General features: G+C 42.7%; 1 protein-coding gene across 4 annotated transcripts in view; it reads right to left on the reverse strand.

Annotated features, from left to right (window-relative positions):
• Window positions 1–18,430, reverse strand: part of RGS17 (regulator of G protein signaling 17) — a 188,593-nt gene that overhangs the window by 83,636 nt on the left and 86,527 nt on the right. For all 4 annotated transcript variants that reach the window (XM_029596572.1, XM_029596570.1, XM_029596571.1 and 1 more), the window contains exon 3: window positions 3,189–3,329. In XM_029596572.1, coding sequence (XP_029452432.1) covers window positions 3,189–3,304 — 116 coding nt within the window. In that variant the 5' untranslated portion in view covers window positions 3,305–3,329. The remainder of the gene's footprint in view (window positions 1–3,188; window positions 3,330–18,430) is intronic.

The following is an 18,430-nucleotide window of genomic DNA, read 5'->3' on the forward strand; positions in this document are numbered from 1 at the left end:
ATGAGGGATTTTGTGAAACGCCTTCTGAAAATCCAAGTATACTACATCTACTGGTTCACCTTTATCCAAATGTTTATTAACTCCTTCAAAAAAGTGAAGCAGATTTGTGAGGCAAGACTTGCCCTGGGTAAAGCCATGCTGACTTTGTTCCATTAAACCATGTCTTTCTATATGTTCTGTGATTTTGATCTTTAGAACACTTTCCACTATTTTTCCTGGCACTGAAGTCAGGATAACCGGTCTGTAGTTTCCCGGATCGCCCCTGGAGCCCTTTTTAAATATTAGGGTTACATTAGCCACCCTCTAGTTTTCAGGTACAATGGCTGATTTTAATGATAGGTTACAAATCTTAACGAATAAATCTGAAATTTAATTTTTAGTTCCTTCAGAACCTGGGGTGTATACCATCTGGTCCAGGTGATTTACTGCTCTTCAGTTTGTCAATTTACTTTGTCCATCAGTTTTCCCCCAACTTTCTTGAATCTGACCTAAAGCTGGTTATGTAAGAATCGGTTACATGTTCTCTGGATTACTGTAATAGTCTTTGCTGGCTTGCCAATTAGGCTGACCTAGAATTTATAATTGATCCAGAATGCTGCAGCCATAGTACTTACAGGAACTGGTAGGAGGGAAAGTATTATTTCCTTTCTAAGAAAATAATATTGGTTGCTAGTCTTATTTTGAATATGTTTTGCTACTTTGACACAATGCATGGGAGTAACCTACACAATGAGGCACTTACTACTAGGGATGGGCTTCATTTTTTGATGCTGGGTCAGGTGACCCATGGAAAGCTTTGTTTTCCAATGGGTCGTGTTTTTTTTCTTGCAAATTTCACCGAAAACTCCCCCAAACACCCCAACCCTTCAAATTTAGCTATTTACAACCCCCACCCTCCCGACCCCAACAAAACTTGCCTGAAGTCCCTGATGGTCCAGCGGGGGTCCAGGGAGCGATCTCCTGCTTTTGGGTGCCGGTGGCCCTTTGCCCTTACCATGTGACAGGGGTTACCGGTGCCATTGGTTGGCCCCTGTCACATGGAAGGAGCAATGGACGGCCGGCGCCATTTTAGAAAGCTCTACTTTGAACCAACCCTTGCTATCTTAGGATCTAGTTATTGTGGTATAAGATATATAGAACTCATATTTTGCACATGAACATTTACTTAATGTACCCTATTTCAAGAGCATGTAGTTTGAATGGATTCAGAAGCATGCCTTTGAAGTTCAGCCCCTCGGCTGTGGAATAGTCTGCCAAGAGAGATCCAAGCTGAATCAGAATAACCTAGTTTCAGATGACACTGGAAAGATTGGATTTTTGGGCTTGCATTTGGCAAAGTTCTGAGGGTTGATTAAGTTAATCTTATCCTTTTTTTCTGTTATGTCCTTTTTAAAATTTGCTGGGTCGATTGTTGATAGGGTTCTAAGTAATCTGTTCTGTGTTTTTAGGTTGTGTTTTTAATCTGTATTGTTTTAGTTTCCTATGTTTTTGTTGATTAGATATTTATGCCTATTCAGATATTAAGTGTTGCAATTTGTTCTCTTACTTTTAATCGGTTGGTTTCAGGGAATTTTATGAAATGGACATTAATCTTGTCTTAAAGCATGGGGGTAACCTACACACCAGCAGTTACTACCCTTAACAGAAGGCAAGGAATTACTACAATTAACTAACAAAGCCTTGATGCTTTTGACGCAACTACAACATCACTCTCCACTTTAATGGTGGGAGCTGGGGGTTGGAGAGGAACTGTATTCAGATGACAACCAACATGGGCCATGAATTTTACTGTACACATAAGTGAAAAAGTACAGGTCTGCTTCTAAGGCCATGTCCCTAAGCAAAACAAGTCAGCACTGACTGAATTTTCAAGAAGGCTCATCGAATAACTACATGGAGCAGCAGTTCCTACCCTTAAGAGAAACATGAGGTAACCTGCATGGAGAGCAGATACTACCATAAGAAGCTTGTTGGGCAGACTGGATGGACCGTTTGGCCCTTTTCTGCTGTCATTACTATGTTACCTGTTGTATGGTATTGTTATATTTTAACTGTGTTGTTTTTCTGTGCTCTTGCTATTATGTTGTGGTTTGGATAGGTTTATTGACTGTTGATTATATGTTTAGCTTTTACTGTTGAGGTTCATTATTGCTTTTGTAATAGATTATTTGATATTTTCCTTCTTTTATTATTGCTTATTTGTTAATCATCATATTGAAGCTTGGGAAAGGCAACTTCTAGAAATCTAAAACATTAAATGGCCTGATATTTATGTTTTTTTATGAACTGAATGTATTTGCATTAATCCTGAAACTTCTGCATCATTCATGGTTACCATTGTATGCTTCATTGACCTATGCTAAAATTGAAGTTTTGCATTTTGACTGTGTAGTATACACAACATGATTTAATTGACTGGGTAATACTTTAGAAAATAAAGTCAATAAAGTAAATAAATAATGCTAATTATTAAAAGGATTTGTAATTTATGAAAGATAGGGAATTACACATTTACTATATAGCATAAAATATTCCTATTCTACATTAAAGCAAGTTATTTACTAGCGTATATATCAATCCCCCCAATTTCATAAGTGCTTTTGAAGGATGTAAATAAAAAATATAGACACAATTTCAGATGCATATATACTTTCAGTTTGATTTTGTATCACATTCTGGAAGTTCAAAAAATGTAGGAATCAATTATTCACTAGCTGTCATTTCAATCGTATTGTTGGCTTTCCATTATTTCAGTTTTGGGGGTCAATTACTAAGCATTTTTCCTTTCGATAGAGAATGGGAGAAAAGCCTGGGTAAATCAGGCCCTTAAATTGTTATTCTTTACGATAAGCCAACAGCAAGAAATGCTCCATCGTTAAGTCAATGCAGAAAACATTTAAAAAAGGCATCTGGAAGTGAAGCTATCAGGAGGCAGTCACTTAGAACACTACAAACTTTGAGGGTGACAAAATGAGGCCCGAAGGTGGGAGCACTGTGCTGGAGCCACTGCTGCTGGCAGGAAGGAGCTTTGTGCAGAGCTAAGCTGGGGAAAGGGGAATGCATGACCACAGCCTTGCACCAGAACTGCTAGAAAGCTTCATACGTCTCTCCAGCATGTGACAACTGCTTGTTTCCCCTTTCCTATTTACGTGGGCCAGATATGGTACCAGACAGACTGCATGACATACCATGAACAGCTGCAGCAGCAACACCAACAAAAGCAACACGTGCTGGGCCTTTGGTTTTCGGGTGCTTGAGACACAGCAGGTATTTCTTCATTTTGTGACTGTTGCCTCTTTCTCATTTCAGCTGCTTCAGTACCCAGGTGGCTGTGAATAGAAACAGAAGAGCATTCTGACATTACTAGGGGTAAGAAGAGCTGACTTAGAAACAGTACTGGATATAGTATGGCTGGACAGACCATACATCTAATGAATTGGGTTAGCTGTTGGGAGTGGGAGGGCATGGTGTCCACTCCATCCTATTCCAGATGGCAGTTATATTGTGAAGATGGATCTGCATATCCCAAAAGGTTTAATGAGGTTTATAAATACCGTTATGAGACTGAAAATGTATTATACTAGTTCAAGTGGGCTCCAATCTAAAATACTGCAGAAAGGTGGGTCATGTGGTTTTTTTTTCTGAGATACACAAGACCTTTCAGTTGCATTTTATGCATGCATGTCCATTTTGAGTAAAACTGGCTATCTGGGTAAAAACATGGTATAACTAGCTGGATATTCAGTGGAACTTATCTCCCGTTTAATACGATCAGCTAAATTGGCTGCTCATTGGCTTACTCAATATAGCATTGGGCTACTGCTAGCGATCCTCTTCATGCTGCTGAGTTTACAAAGCACTGCAATAGAGGATGCCCCTCCTTTGTAGCCAAAAGGTATATGGAAATGTGGCCTGCCAAAACCATATCTCCTCCCATCACCATTTCAATGTTCCCCTATGCCCTCTCCATGCAACCCTAATATATTTAAATAAAACACCATGGCTCTGGGATACCTGCCACTCCCACTCACATTCCCTGTGCAATTTATACACAAAATTGGGAGCAGGTGTCCCAGGAGGGGGTGTTGGGACATGCATGCATCCTTTTTTTATATTCAAAAAGTATATGCGCACGCTAACCTGCACGAGGTATGGCCCCGCAAATGATCTGTTCTTGAATGTGACTAAGACCAAAACCATATGGATAGCGGGGTCCTCAGCGCAGGTTTTAACCCCACCCTACAATTCTTATCGAGGAGTCAATAATTCCTTTTTATGATCCTACGCAAAATCTAGGTTTTCACTTTGATTCAGGTTTCACCTTGAGTCCTCAAATAAAGATGGGGTTTTTCAAGCTGAGAAAGCTGCGTAGACTAAAATATATCTTAAAGATGATTTTCATACTCTTGTACAATCTTTTATGCTGTCTGTGCTGGACTATTGCAATGCCCTTTACATCGGGACTGCCTGCCCGCCTGTCATTTAGCACCTTAAAACTATTATTTTGAATGCGGCTGCATGGTTAGTTTCTAATTATCCATTAAGAAAGCACATTTCACCAGTATTACAAGCTCTTCTTTGGCTTCCACTACAACAGAGAATTCAATTAGTTCATCAAATGTTATACGATGAGAGCTTTGTTTATTTGAAAAGTTTGCTTACTTGGAATCAGGCTTCCTGTTTTTTAAATTCATCAAATAATTGCTGGCTGTCCCATGTATTAAGACTGTATGAGTCAAAAAACCCCCTGCAATCGAGCATTCTCCAGAATAGCTGCTATTACGTGGAATCAGTTGCCACTAACCCTGCGACAAGGACAAGATTACAAACTCTTTCAGAAGCAGTTAAAGGCTTATTTGCAAGCTTTTTGATTCTGGATGTTTTATTTAGGTGGAAGTTTTCATTTGATGAGTTTTATGTATTAGTTATTAGGGTGTTTCATGTTATTGTTATATTTACTTTGTAATCCATGTAGAACGGAAGTCTGGTAATAGACGTAATATAAATTGTGAAATAAATAAAATAATGTAGAGGCTGCAAAGGCGCCAGCTCTGTGGCTGCTTGAGTATCCCAAAATTGTCTCCTGCACTCCTATAGACTGGGAGTGGAGAGCTCCATGTGGCAGGGCTGCTGGGGAAGGGAGTAAGGAAGTGCTTCAGCCTCCCGGCTACTGTTCCCTCCCCTCCCTCCAGCTATTGGTTTGCTGTGGAAAGCCTGACCAATGGGAAGCAGGAGGTCGGCATCTCCTCTAAGACTGCTCCCTCCTCCCCTGCAGCTTTGTCTGGTGTCTGACCAATGAGCTGAGGGGGAGGATAAGAAGGAAGCACTTGGGTCTCTCCTCTGATATGGTTCCTGCCTCCCCATGCAGTCTATCGCCTGAATGTGGATTGTCTGCTGGGGGACCAGGGAGCAGCAGCAGTGCAGGACAGACAGGTTTCCTGAGGTGCAGTGATGATGGGGGAAAGCTCATGATGGAAGGATTAGGAAAGGGAAAGAGACAGAGGAGCTATGAGTGCGAGAGAGAAACAGAGAACTGCTGGGAGATGGAGTGAGGAGGAGACATAATGCAGGTTGGGAATGGAAAGACAGACTGTAAAAAAAAAAAAAGAGATACTAGCTGAGAGAGTAACTGAAAAGGAATTCCGACTTTGAGAAGAGGAGGGGAAGAACAGTGAGGGGAAGGGAATGGGAGAAGAGAGGTGGGAGAGGGCAAGAGTAGATTGGTTAATTGCCAGGTTCTTGTGGCCTGGTTTGGCGTCTGTTGGAAACAGGATGCTGGGCTTGATGGACCCGTGGTCTGACCCAGCATGGCAATTTCTGATGTTCTTATGAGAGAGGTGACATGGGCTGTGAGAAGTGGAAAGGGGATACAAGCTGGGAGAGAGGACATGGGCTATGATAAGGAGCAGGGATGAATGGTTAGATGAATGAACTTAATAGGAAGAGAGGTGAAAAGGATCTGTGTGGACTGGGGAGAAGGAGCTGATAGGGGAGGTAAACCAAGAGAAGGATTTCAAGAAGAGAGGATCATGTGGAAGGAAGAGGCATGAAGCAGTGAGGAGAGGAATGGAAATGGCAGGTGGGGACTAGGAGGACATGTGAGAAAATAATATGCTATGGAGAGTCAGCCATATAGAAACCCCCCAAATAATAAAGACATGAGAGGAAGACCAGAATATAAGCTGTAAAAGAGAAAGGAATGACGAGGAAGAGAGGAAACTGAGTAAGCAGGAACAGAGGATAGATTTAAATTACAGACACAAAGGGGTGAATTTTCAAAATGTTGTGCACATTAAAAACGTGCACATATGTGCTCATTACATGTACTGGCATAATCGCTTATATAAACAAAACATATGCACATACTTTATGGTTTGCACGCACATATCTACCATATAAATGGGCTTGGACCGACGTGCTGCAAATGCACAGTAGAGAGCAGTTCTACTGCGCATGCGCGAGAGCACGTCGGTCAGAGGGCAGCAACATGGTGTTGGGAAGAAATGGAGCAGCGGAGGGCTGCTTGGAAGCGGCGGGGAGGAGCAGTGGCGACGGCGGCAGCACAGAAGGTCTTCGGGGGGGTCTTTCTCTCGCGCGGGGAGAAGCAGCGGCACAGACACAGAAATGGGAGGTCTCCGGGAGTCTCTCTCTTGCGCACGCATCATCACCGAGCGTCGGGCGGGCCAGCAACGAGCCTGGTGGAGAGGCGCGCGCGAGAGAGAGACCCCCGGAGACCTCCCATGGAGCAGCGGCGGCGGTATCTAAGCGTCAGGCGGGCCAGCAAGGAGCCCGGTGGTGAGGCGCGCGTTCTGGATAAGAGAAGAGGAGGGCTGAGGGAGAGGGACGGGGGTTGTGGAGGAGGTGGGAGGGGAAGGAAGAAGCTGTGAGTAAGTGGGGAGGGTAAATTGGGAGTACAGAAAAAGGGAGTGGAGGAGGGCTGAGGGAGAGGTAAGGGGTTGTGGAGGTGGGAGGAGAAGGAAAGGGAAGATGAGAAGGGATGGAAGGAAGAGGATGTGAGTAAGTGGGAAGGGTAAAGTGGAGTAAAGAAAAAGAGGGAGTGGAGGAGGGCTGAGGGAGAGGGGAGAAGGGGAAGGAAAGGGAAGGTGAGAGGGGAAGGAAAAGGGAAGAGGATATGACGGAACAAGTGGGAAGGGTAAGAAATTCTGGAGAAGAGAAAAAAAGAGTGGAGGAGGGCTGGGAGAGGGAAGGGGTTGTAGATGAGGTGAGAGGGGAAGCAAAGGAAAGATGAGAGGGGATGGAAGGAAAGGGGAAGTTGTGGAGAACAGAGCGGCTCTAACCGTGCCAGTCTGACCGATGGAATCTCGCCCGTTTTAACGGGCTTAACGGCTATTAGACGCATAAAAGGAGTGGTGTAGGGATGCTTCTGGGCTGGGCCAACAATTACGTGCATAAGTTGCTATTTTAAAAGAGGTGTGTAAATTTGGCAACTTCCTTGTGTAATTTTACAGCTGCTAATTATCTGACGGAGTGGTTATTATGTACTCTTTGTAGGGTGTGAGGTCTGAGTGAACTAGGGGCAATTCAGGCTGAAGAACCAAGAGGGTATCGATCTGGACTGAGCAACGTGGTGAACTGGTAATTTCATTTATGCACACGTATTTTAAAATATACCGATCTATGCATGTAAATGTGATATTTGTAAGTCCTACTTTAGTTTTGTGCATAAAATATGCACACATTTTTAAAATAGGAAAAAAGCATGCATGTTCAATGCATTGAAATATTCGCTTTAAATGCATTGTATCTATTTGCATGTAAGTGTAATGGGCAAGTGGTAAGGTCACTAGGTGGAGCTATTACTCTTTACAATCCCCATACGCACACACACACACACACATTCATTTATCTATATCTGTATCTATATATAGTAAAAAAATACAAAAAAAGGCAAAACATGTACACTAAAGCGTTCCAAAAATTACAAATTACTATATAGAAGAAAAATGGAACGCTAATGCATCAAATGCATAAATAATCTTTAAGCAAACAAGTTTTATTCAATTAAATATAGCAAAAGCAATTGAGCCTACACATACAAAACAATCGTTTTAAACTAACATCTGACTTTTTATAACATATGGTTAACCTGAAAACACATCAGACTTCAATAATCACAAATAAGTACGTGCATAAAGTCCAAATGTTTCATGAATTCACTGGCAAATTAGATGGCAAAAGATCTCTATATTAAAATATTATAGCAGGCAGGTTTCTTCACTGTGCTGCTCGATATACGATTTACGATTCTAAATTGCTTTCCCCTATGTGCACCACTTTGTACTTCTCCACATTAAAATGTCGTCTGTCATTTGCGTGCCCATTTCCCAGTCTTGCAAGACCCTCTTGCAGTTTCTCACAGTCATCTTGTAAATTAACAACTCTGAATAATTTTGTGCCATCTGCATATTTGTTCACCTCCCTCGCTGTTCCCATTTGAGCAGTGATCCCAGAAGAGATCCCTAGGTAACTCCACCATTCACCTTTCTCCAGTGAGAAAATTACCATTGAGCCCTACTTTGTTTTCTTTTAACCAGTTCACAATAGGACATCGCTTCCTATCGTGACTTTTTAATTTCCTCAGAAGACTCTCATGAGGGATTTTGTCAAACTTTTTTTTTTTTTAATCCAGATACACACATCACCTGGCTTACCTTTATCCACATATTTATTTATACCTTCAAACAAAATAGCAGATTGGGAAGGCAATACTTCTCTTGGCTAGGGCCAGGTTGGCTTTGTCCCATTATACAATGACTATATTTTCAGTTATTTTTTTTAATCTTTATGATAGTTTCTAACATTTTGCCCAGCACAGACATCAGGCTGACTGGTCTGCATCACCCCTGGAACCCTTTTAAAAAATTCAGAGAGATTTACATATTGGCGTTGTTTGCAATCCTCCAATCTTTGGGTATTGTAGATTATTCTTAAGATAGTTACAAAATTACTAATATGTCTCCAATTTCATTTTTCAGCTCTTTCAATACTCTGATATGTATGCCATCTGGTCCAAGTTATTTGATACTATTTAGTTTCTCAATTTGCATTATTATATCTTCTAGGTTCACTGAGATTTGTTTCAGTTCCTCTGAACTATTACCTCTGATTTTTAAGGCCCCTTGGTGGGATACTCCTTATCTCACTAGCCTAATCATCTCTTATTGCCCTCCAGAGTATTACTTTCATCCCAGGAAGAACTGTTTTCTCCCCTTCCTGAGGAATTATCAGGCTTGAGTGGACTAGAGACGTTTGCTTTTCATAGCCTTTGGAACTTTTTTCCATTAGCATTGCATATAGAGAAAGATTATGTCAAGTTCAGGAAAGCCTTGAAATATTTATTCTTACAAGCCTTTCCTTTAGATTAGACTTTACTTGGGCAGAATTATTTAAAAACAATTAATTGTTTATGTTTGAATACCATTTTATTGGCTTGGTTTTTTAACTGTATTCAAATGTATTCTCTAATATTGAATCTTCATTTTAGGGTTCTGTTAATTTTATGTTTTGCAATTGTCTATTTTTACATTAAATATTTTTTTATTTTAATTTTATTATATTATTTTGTGTTCTGTTTATTATACCATATTAAATAAAACAAACTAAAATTTTTAAATATCATTTCTGGCATGGGTATCTCTTTTATATCTTTCTCTGTAAACTCAACCTTGGCAGTTGCTTCTTTCAGTTTTTCCCTAACCATTTTTCTCATTTTATCATAGTTTTGCTTTTGAAAGTTAAATACTATTGCAGTAGAATCCTTTAGCGTTCTCCCTCTAGTTATTAACTCTAATTTGATCATCTTATGATCACTGCTGCCAAGTGGCCCCAAAACCGTGACTTCTTGCACCAATTCCTGTGTTCCACTAAGGATTAGATCTAAAATAGCTCACCCTCATGGACGGTTCTTATACCAGTTGCTCTATGAAGCAGTCATTTATTTCATCTAGGCAGTTTTTCTTTTAATTTCAACATTTATTTTGTTTTCTATTATTTTTCTATTCGTTTGTTTGATGTCAGTGCTTTATGTATGTATGTTAACTTGTGTAAACCGCCTAGACCTAAATAATGTATAGGCAGTATAGAAACGTTTTTAAATAAAAATAAAATAAATCTTCACCTCCTTAGCATGTCCTGATGCGACAGTTACCCAGTCATTACTGGGATAATTGAAATCACCTATTATCGCGGTGCTGTTAATTTTGTTAGCTTCCCTAATTTCTTTTAGCATTTGTCTGTCTGTCTATTCATTGTAGCCAGAGAGAGGGCAATACATACCCAATGCTATTTTATTCCCCCTTTCACTGGCATTTATATCCCTAAGGATTCTACAGTGCACTTTGTTACCTGCAAAACGTTTATCCCATTTGATTCAAGGTCCTCTAAAATACTGTGCCACCCCTCCTCCAATTTAATCCATTCTATCATTGCAATATAATTTGTACCCTGATATCACAGGGTTCCATAGGTTATCCTCCTTCCATCAGGTCTCTGAGATGCCAGTTGTATCTAACTCTTTTTTCAGTGCTATACACTCCAATTTTCCCATTTTATCTTTTGGACTTCTAGCATTTGTGTATAAATATTTCAAAGTATATTTTTTTGTTTGAATTAACAACCTGCTTATCAGTTAAGAGGAGAAACTGTGAATCTTTTAACTCTGTCTGCTCATTACTTAACAGCACCTGGGCCACTTTTGCATGTATTGCAGCCTCTCTGTTGGAAAGCTGTAAGTTCCCTGATGTGTTAGTATCCTTCAAGGTTGCATCATTCCGAAGCAGGCGCTCCAGATAGACGGCTTTCCCCTCATCATCTAGTTTAAAAGATGCTGTTTTTAAAGGTGAGTGCCAGCGGCCTGTTCCACCCTGGTGTCGGCAGAGTCTGAACTTTTGGAAAAGATCTCCCCTTCCCCAAAATGTTGCCCACTTCCTAACAAATTTAGGCCTGGATTTGTCAAAATGCGGTAAGTACCGCATGCGATAGCAAAAGGGGCATGTTTTATGCTAATATAGCATTTATCACAATTTGTGCTAATTACCTGTGTGAAAAGCTAAGTTAGCACAAATTGTGATACCATTTTCAGATTCTGTGATAAGTGCCAGACCTGTTGTATTCAACCACTGGGGGACCATTTTTAATGGTCCCAGACACACAAGGGGAGAGAGGGAGAGAGGGAGAGGGAGAGAGAGAGAGAGAGATTTGTATCCCTTTGGTAGGCCCACCTAGTAACTCGAGGTGGGGTTTAGGTAACAATGTAGGGGGTTAGGGGCCACTTTGACATTCTACGTGACACCTACGAACATAACTGTGGTCTTGTGAAGATTTGCTGGCCTTTGGAGTGAGGAAACTCACTCCAAGATGAGATTTGGGCAATGTTCTCTCAAGCTAGCTTGATGTTACCCAGGTAGAGAATCCATCAAGCTAGGTGGGCCTACCATAGGGATACAAATACCTACCTATGGGCCATGACATTATGGCCAGTCTCTCTCTCTCTCCCTCTCTCCCCTTCTCCCTCCCCCCCCCCAAGGCTCTGAACCTGTCAATTCAGCTGAAATCGGACTTACAGGAGACATCACAAATGGTGATGAAACCTTACCGCACGCTCACGGCAGCTATCGCACAGCCTAACGCAATCCAAAGAGGTATAGTTAAAATCAGCATTATGGCTGTGCAATAGCTCTTCACAGACAGGCTAACCCAGCCCACTCTCCGCCCCTAACTCCTCCTATTTATGGAATTTGCATCGCACCATACGAAACGGTGCGATCGCATGCGGTAAACACGTTTTCGCATGCGGTAAGGGCCTATCGCATTTTGATAAATGACCCCCTTAAAGCCCTCTTCCCTGCACTATTGTATCATTCACCCATTGAGACTCCAGAGCTCCCCCTGCTTTTGTGATTTAGCAATTCGGCTGAATAACTACAAAGGGGTAAAGGGGAGAAGGCGGGGTAGAAATGATGTCTAGTTATACCAGTGGTGATAGCAACCAAGGGCCAGATGTACTAAAGGATTTTTCCCATTACGGGCATAAGTTTAAAACTGGCTAAATAAGCTCCAGACTTTACATTAATTTTCGAAGTAAAAGTACACGTGTTCTTTCCTTCTGAAAATTATCCCAGGAAAACCATCCGCAGACATTGGTTGGCATCTGCTAATCTGTTCGGATAGCTTTTGGAGAAAAAGGATGTCCATGCTTTTGAAATGCATAAGTGCACGCATAAGTGCAAACTCATCCCTGCCACCGGAAACACCTTTTGACACTGCTGGTAACCGTTCATTCATAGAGAACTTACTAAGAGTACTTTACCACATATATTTAGAGAGAGCAGTTTTCTAAAAGGCTACTTCCATGGGTACAGTACTCTGTCATCTGCAGAAATGACTTTGAAAACTTTCTTTCCTGTGGCTAAGGGGAAAATGCTTAATACATCTGACCTGGAGACTGAAAAAAAAAATTAAGGGCCTGATTTTAAAAAGCATTTACCTACTTTAGAGATGAATTTTAAAAGCCAGGCGCGCGCCAAACTGAGGACATGTGCGCACCCAGATTTTAAAAGCCACCTGCATGCGCACATATCTCCCAGTGTGTGAATATCTCACTCCCCTTCAAAAAGGGGCGTGGTCTGGAAGGAGGACAAAAGATGCGCTGGCAAATGCTTATGAGCCTTCCGCAAAAACTTACTTCTGCCGTGGAGGAGATGTAAATAAAAAAAAAAACAGCCTGAGGGGTTTAAAAGGGTCTGGGGTAACTGGAGGAAGAAGGCGCTAAAAAACATTAAAAAAAAAAAATAGTCCCTATATGGTGCACTATGCCATGTTTACAAGGGAAGGATCTCAGTGCAGATCCTTCTTGGCTGTGTTGATAGCAGCAGTGCAAGCTCCTGATGTAATATCTTTGTATGAGATTGGGGTGCCACGATGTGTTGTATGTCCCCAAGAAGATAGTTTTGGTGTTCTTGATGGTTTTGATTGTTCTTAATCTTTAAAAAAAGAACCCTCTTCCTACAAGAGAGGATTTGGTCTAAATATCTATTAATTAGAGAAAGTTCTTTTTCTTCTCTCTCTTGTTTGTGTGTATGCCATAGGAATTGGTTAGGTATTAATTCAACACTGTAATTTTAATGGTCATTTTCGGGGTTTTTTAGGATGGGGTGGGTTTTTAGGCATTTTTACTTTTTAATGGGCAGAATTGGAGGGGAGGGTTAGTTCATTATATTTTAGGGGAGGCAGGGGTCTAGAAATTTGTGTTATATGGGTTGATATGTTTTTTCTATGATTTTGAATGGATATTGAAATATGTATAAATGTTTTGTTATAGTATATTTTTTTGAATGTTAAAAATAGGGCCGGATTTTAAAAGGGTTACGCGCATAAGTTATGCGCGTAACCCTCTTAAAAGGCCCCTGCGCGTGCCAAGCCTATTTTGTATAGGCTTGGCGGCACGCGCAAGCCTATGCAAAGGGGGTGTGTCGGGGGCATGTCGAATTTCGGGGCGGGCGGGAGGCGTGTCAGGGGCGTGATGCCGGCCCTGGGGCGTGGTCGAAGCCTTCGGACCAGCCCCCGGGTCGGGTGATGGTGCACCAGCACCCCGCTGGCGCGCGCAGATTAACACCTGCTTCCAGCAGGCGTAAATCTGCTGACAAAGGTGTGGGGGGGTTAGATAGGGCCGGGGGGGGGGGGGTGGTTTAGGTAGGGGAAGGGAGGGGAAGGTGAGGGGAGGCGGAAGGAAAGTTCCCTCCGAAGCCGCTCCGATTTCGGAGCGGCCTCGGAGGGAACAGGCAGCGCGCGCCGGGCTCGGCGCATGCAGGTTGCACAAATGTGCACCCCCTTGCGCGCGCCGACCTCGGATTTTATAAGATACGCGCGGCTACGTGCGTATCTTATAAAATCCCGCATACTTTTGTTCGCGCCTGGTGCACAAACAAAAGTGCGCGCGCGTAGATTTGTAAAATCTACACCATGGTGTTTTTGACAGATAATTTTTCATGTAAAATATTAAAGAAACATTTTTATTTGCATTTTCCCTATTTTTATTTATTTATTTTTAAATAGTGTTAAATCATATATTTGGTTGCTCTTCTGTAAGAGAGACACAAAACAGATTTCAATAAACACAGCAGACAACAGGAAATGTGCAGAAATAATTCAATGAACACACAAACTTTTTTGTGGTATAATTTGTTTCATTTTAAACGGCAACACAGTGTGTAGATTACAGCATTCAAAGATGCAAAGGGGATCCCTTTGAATGCTGTAATCTACACACTGTGGAGTTGCCATTTAAAATGAAACAAATTATACCACAAAACAGTTTGTTTGGACATTGAATTCTTTCTGCACATTTCCTGTTGTCTGCTGTGATTATCTGCGTGCAGAAGCGCTCCTGTTTGCTGTTTCAATAAACACAGACCACGTACCTCCATTTCTCTGCAGATACTGATTCCTTAATGAGCCAACTTATATAAATTTTTGCTTGTTATATTTGGTTTTTGAGTGGCTTGGCTTCTTACTTCATATTCACTTTGGGGTGAATTTTCAAAAATATACATGTAAAATTTAGCATATATGCACATAAGTACTAAGTAGGCTCTACACACATATTCCATATTTATAAAAAGTCATACATTTATTAATTAATTTTATTTAAAATTATTTATTACCCACATCCTCCAAAGTTTGAGGCAGGGAACAAAAGAAAAACATAAAATACGTTGACTGACTTTGCACAGTAAGTAGGAGAACAACTTTAAAAAAATCTGTGCGAAATGCACAGAGACGTATAGATTGGGGCACATTTTCAAAAACAGCGCGCACGCGTACTTTTGTTCGCCCACCACGTGCGAACAAAAAGTATCTTATAAAATCCGTGGTTGGCCGCGCGCAAGGGGGTACACATTTTTGCAACCTGGGCGCACCGGCGCGCGCTGCCTATTCCCTCAGAGGCCGCTCCGAAATCAGAGCGGCCTCGGAGGGAACTTTCCTTCCGCCTCACCTCACCTTCCCCTCCCTTCCCCTACCTAACCCACCCCCCCCGGCCCTATCTAAACCCCCCCTCACCGTTGTCGGCAGATTTACGCCTACCCAAGGCAGGTGTAAATCTGTGCGTGCCAGTGGGCTGCTGGCGCGCCATCACCCGACCCGGGGGCTGGTCCGGAGGCCTCGGCAACGCCCCCAGGCCGGCGCCACGCCCTCGGGCCCGCCCCCGACCCCGGACATGCCCCCCGAACATGCCCCCTCCCGCCCCTTGTACGCCACGCCCCCGGCTGGATTTACGCGCACAGGGCTTTTCAAATCTGGCCCATTGGTTCTGCGAGCTCATAAGAGCTGTGGAGATTTGCAAACTGCTAAACTTTACTGCTAAATTTACTGCTTGAGCTTATGTACATATAGAGCATTCTCACAGTGTATTAGTGGAACAAGTGAAGGCCGGGTTTAGGGAGTAGGCTGTGTGGAGGCAGAGTCGGTAGAAAAACCCATGATAAACGGGTATGTTTTTAAGGCTCGCTTGAAATCTTTTGAGTCTTTTAGGGAGCACAGGTGTGCTGGGAGGGAATTCCAAAACACGGGACTAGCCCTCCAAAGGGCTCTTTTGTGCATTGATAACCTTGATATTTGGGGAGAAGGGACTTCTAGAAGACCCTGGGACGTTGATACTTGCATTAAAAAGAGAGGTCTAGGGACATCCTGGGGCAAAGCCAACTTTCTACTCATAGGGACAGATTTTAAAAGCCCTACGTGTGTAAATCCAGCTGGATTTACACGCGTCAAGCCTATTTTGCATATGCCCGGCGAAGCGCGCAAGCCCCTGGACGCGCGTATGTCCCGGGGCTCGAAAAAAGGGGCGGGGCATGGGTGGTCCAGAGTGGGGCGGGGGCGTGGCCAGAGGCCTTCGTAGGGCTGCTAGGCCGGGGGATCGCGCAACCTACGCCTGCCCAGAGGCAGGCGCAACTTGTAAAACAAAGGAGAGGGGTTTTTTTCGGTAGGGCTGGAGAGCGGGTTAGGAAGGGGAAGGGAGGGGAAGGTGGGGGGGGGGGGGGGGCGCGCGGTAGGAAAGTTCCCTCCGAGGCGCTCTGATTTCAGAGCGGCCTCAGAGGGAACGGGGAAAGCCACCGGGACTCCCCTAGGGCTCTGCGCGCACAAGGTGCACAAGTGTGCACCTTGTGCGCGCCGACCCCGGATTTTATAACATGCGTGTGGCTGCGCACGCATGTTATAAAACCGGGCATAGATTTCTGCGTTCCGGCTTGTGTGCACAAATCTACGCCCGCGCGTGGGTACTAAAATCTGGCCCATAAGTTGTAACATGAAACAACAAACATAGTAATGTTGGCAGAAAAAGACCAAATGGTCCATCCAGTCTGCCCAGCAAGTTTCTTATGGTAGTAACTGTTGCTCCATGCAGGTTACCCCCCCTCCCCCCCAAAGCCTTATGTTACGGGTAGTAAGATTTGCAATCAAAACCAGTCAACTGTCAAAACAGTAACAAAATTACTGCTAGCAGCGTCAGCAATATTTTTACAGGGTGAGCAGCCCATCTTCAGTCAGTGCTGCCTGAATGTGCTCTGCTTTTGGACTTTGCCACAGGAGCAGTCCTGTCCTTTTCCCCTAATGTCTGCTTACAAGTACTCCAGACCATAAAAATTAGGGGCCCAGTGGTAGCTGTCATCTGAATCCAAGTCCCTTTTATTCCCCCCCCCTCCCCCCCAGCGAAGCAGACAGCAATGCTGCAATTGCATCAAAAGCATGAAAGCTAATTGGTTAAAGGTAGTAATCCCCATGCCTTCCATTAGGGGTAATAACTGCTGTGCAGGTTACCCCCATGCACCCTTTCCTTCAAGTTGCTATTTTAAAAGTCACGTGCTTACATTTGGGAACTTACTCGCATATTTCTATACTTGTAAATTATGTGGCATAAGTGATATTACACGTTTTCATCGTGTAGTACCAACTGAGTGGGAGGTCTGTGTGAACTCGGGGGAGGTTCGGGCTGAAGAACCAGGAAGGTCTCAATGACCTGGAGAAGAAGAACAGGGAAAACTGGTAGGCTAACTGGTAAACTAGTTCATTTCATTTATGCACACGTTTTAAAATTTGCTGACTTGTGTGTCTAAATTGGGACTTGTCTTTCGCATATTTATTTATTTGTTTATTTTATTTTTTAAACAGCTTTTATATACCGACATTAAAATACACATCATATCGGTTTACATTTTAACGAAAAGTTGGAAATTACAAAAAACAGGGGAGGGTGAAAATGGGACAATCGATAAATTGGAAAGAGGAAGAAAGGTTGAAGCAAAATTTAACCAAATGAAACCAAATAGAAAAAATTAACGTGGAGGAGGATTTCATATTTACATATTTACAAGTTTAAAATATATGCAACCGCATTCAGCAGTTTACTTTTGGAGAAAAAGGGATGACGAAGGGGTCAGGGGAAGGGGCAGAAGATGGCGAAGAATTATTCTGGGAAAGCCTGGTGGAAAAGCCATGTCTTCAGCATTTTCCAGAATTTGTAAGGGCATGGTTCCAGTCGGAGATTGAGGGGTAGGGTATTCCAGTGTGTGGGGCCTGCATATAAAATATAAGCACATATATTTTAAAAGTAGATAGGAAAAATGCGTGAGGTCAATTTATAGATGTTCATGATGTCATTGCATTGCTTGTATACGTGCTTATAGTGTTGGGTAGAGATTGCATATTTTATAAAATGCACATATATTATATGAGCAGTTTATAAAATGCTTGTGTATAGCTGCTTGTGGCCACATATGCACATGTATCGAGTAAGGAATATCGAGTAAGAAAAGGGAGGTGATTATCCCCTTGAAAAGTCCTTGGTGAGGCCTCAACTGGAGTACTGTGTTCAGTTCTGGAGACAGTATCTCCTAAGAGACAGAGACAAGATGGAGGCGGTCCAGAGAAGGGCGACCAAAAAGGTGGAGGGTCTTCATCGAATGACCTATGAGGAGAGATTTGAAGAATCTAAATATGTATACCCTGGAGGACAGGAGGAGCAGAGGTGATATGATCCAGACTTTCAGATACTTGAAAGGTTTTAATGATCCAAAGACAACGACAAACCTTTTCCGTCGAAAAAAGTCAGCAGAACCAGGGGTCACAATTTGAAACTCCAGGAAGGAAGACTCAGAACCAATGTCAGGAAGTATTTCTTCACGGAGAGGATGGTGGATGCCTGGAATGCTCTTCCGGAGGAAGTGGTGAAGACCAGAACTGTGAAGGACTTCAAAGGGGCGTGGGATAAACACTGTGGATCCACAAAGTCTAGAGGACGTGAACGAAGAGTGGGTGGCTCGCGGGAATGATGGCTACTGCCTGGAGATAATACCCTTATTCAATAAACATACACACGGTTAATGCGACTCCAACAATGCTCTAAGCTTCAACG

The sequence above is a fragment of the Rhinatrema bivittatum genome, chromosome 3, assembly GCF_901001135.1.
Source record: "Rhinatrema bivittatum chromosome 3, aRhiBiv1.1, whole genome shotgun sequence".
Lineage (NCBI taxonomy): Eukaryota > Metazoa > Chordata > Amphibia > Gymnophiona > Rhinatrematidae > Rhinatrema > Rhinatrema bivittatum.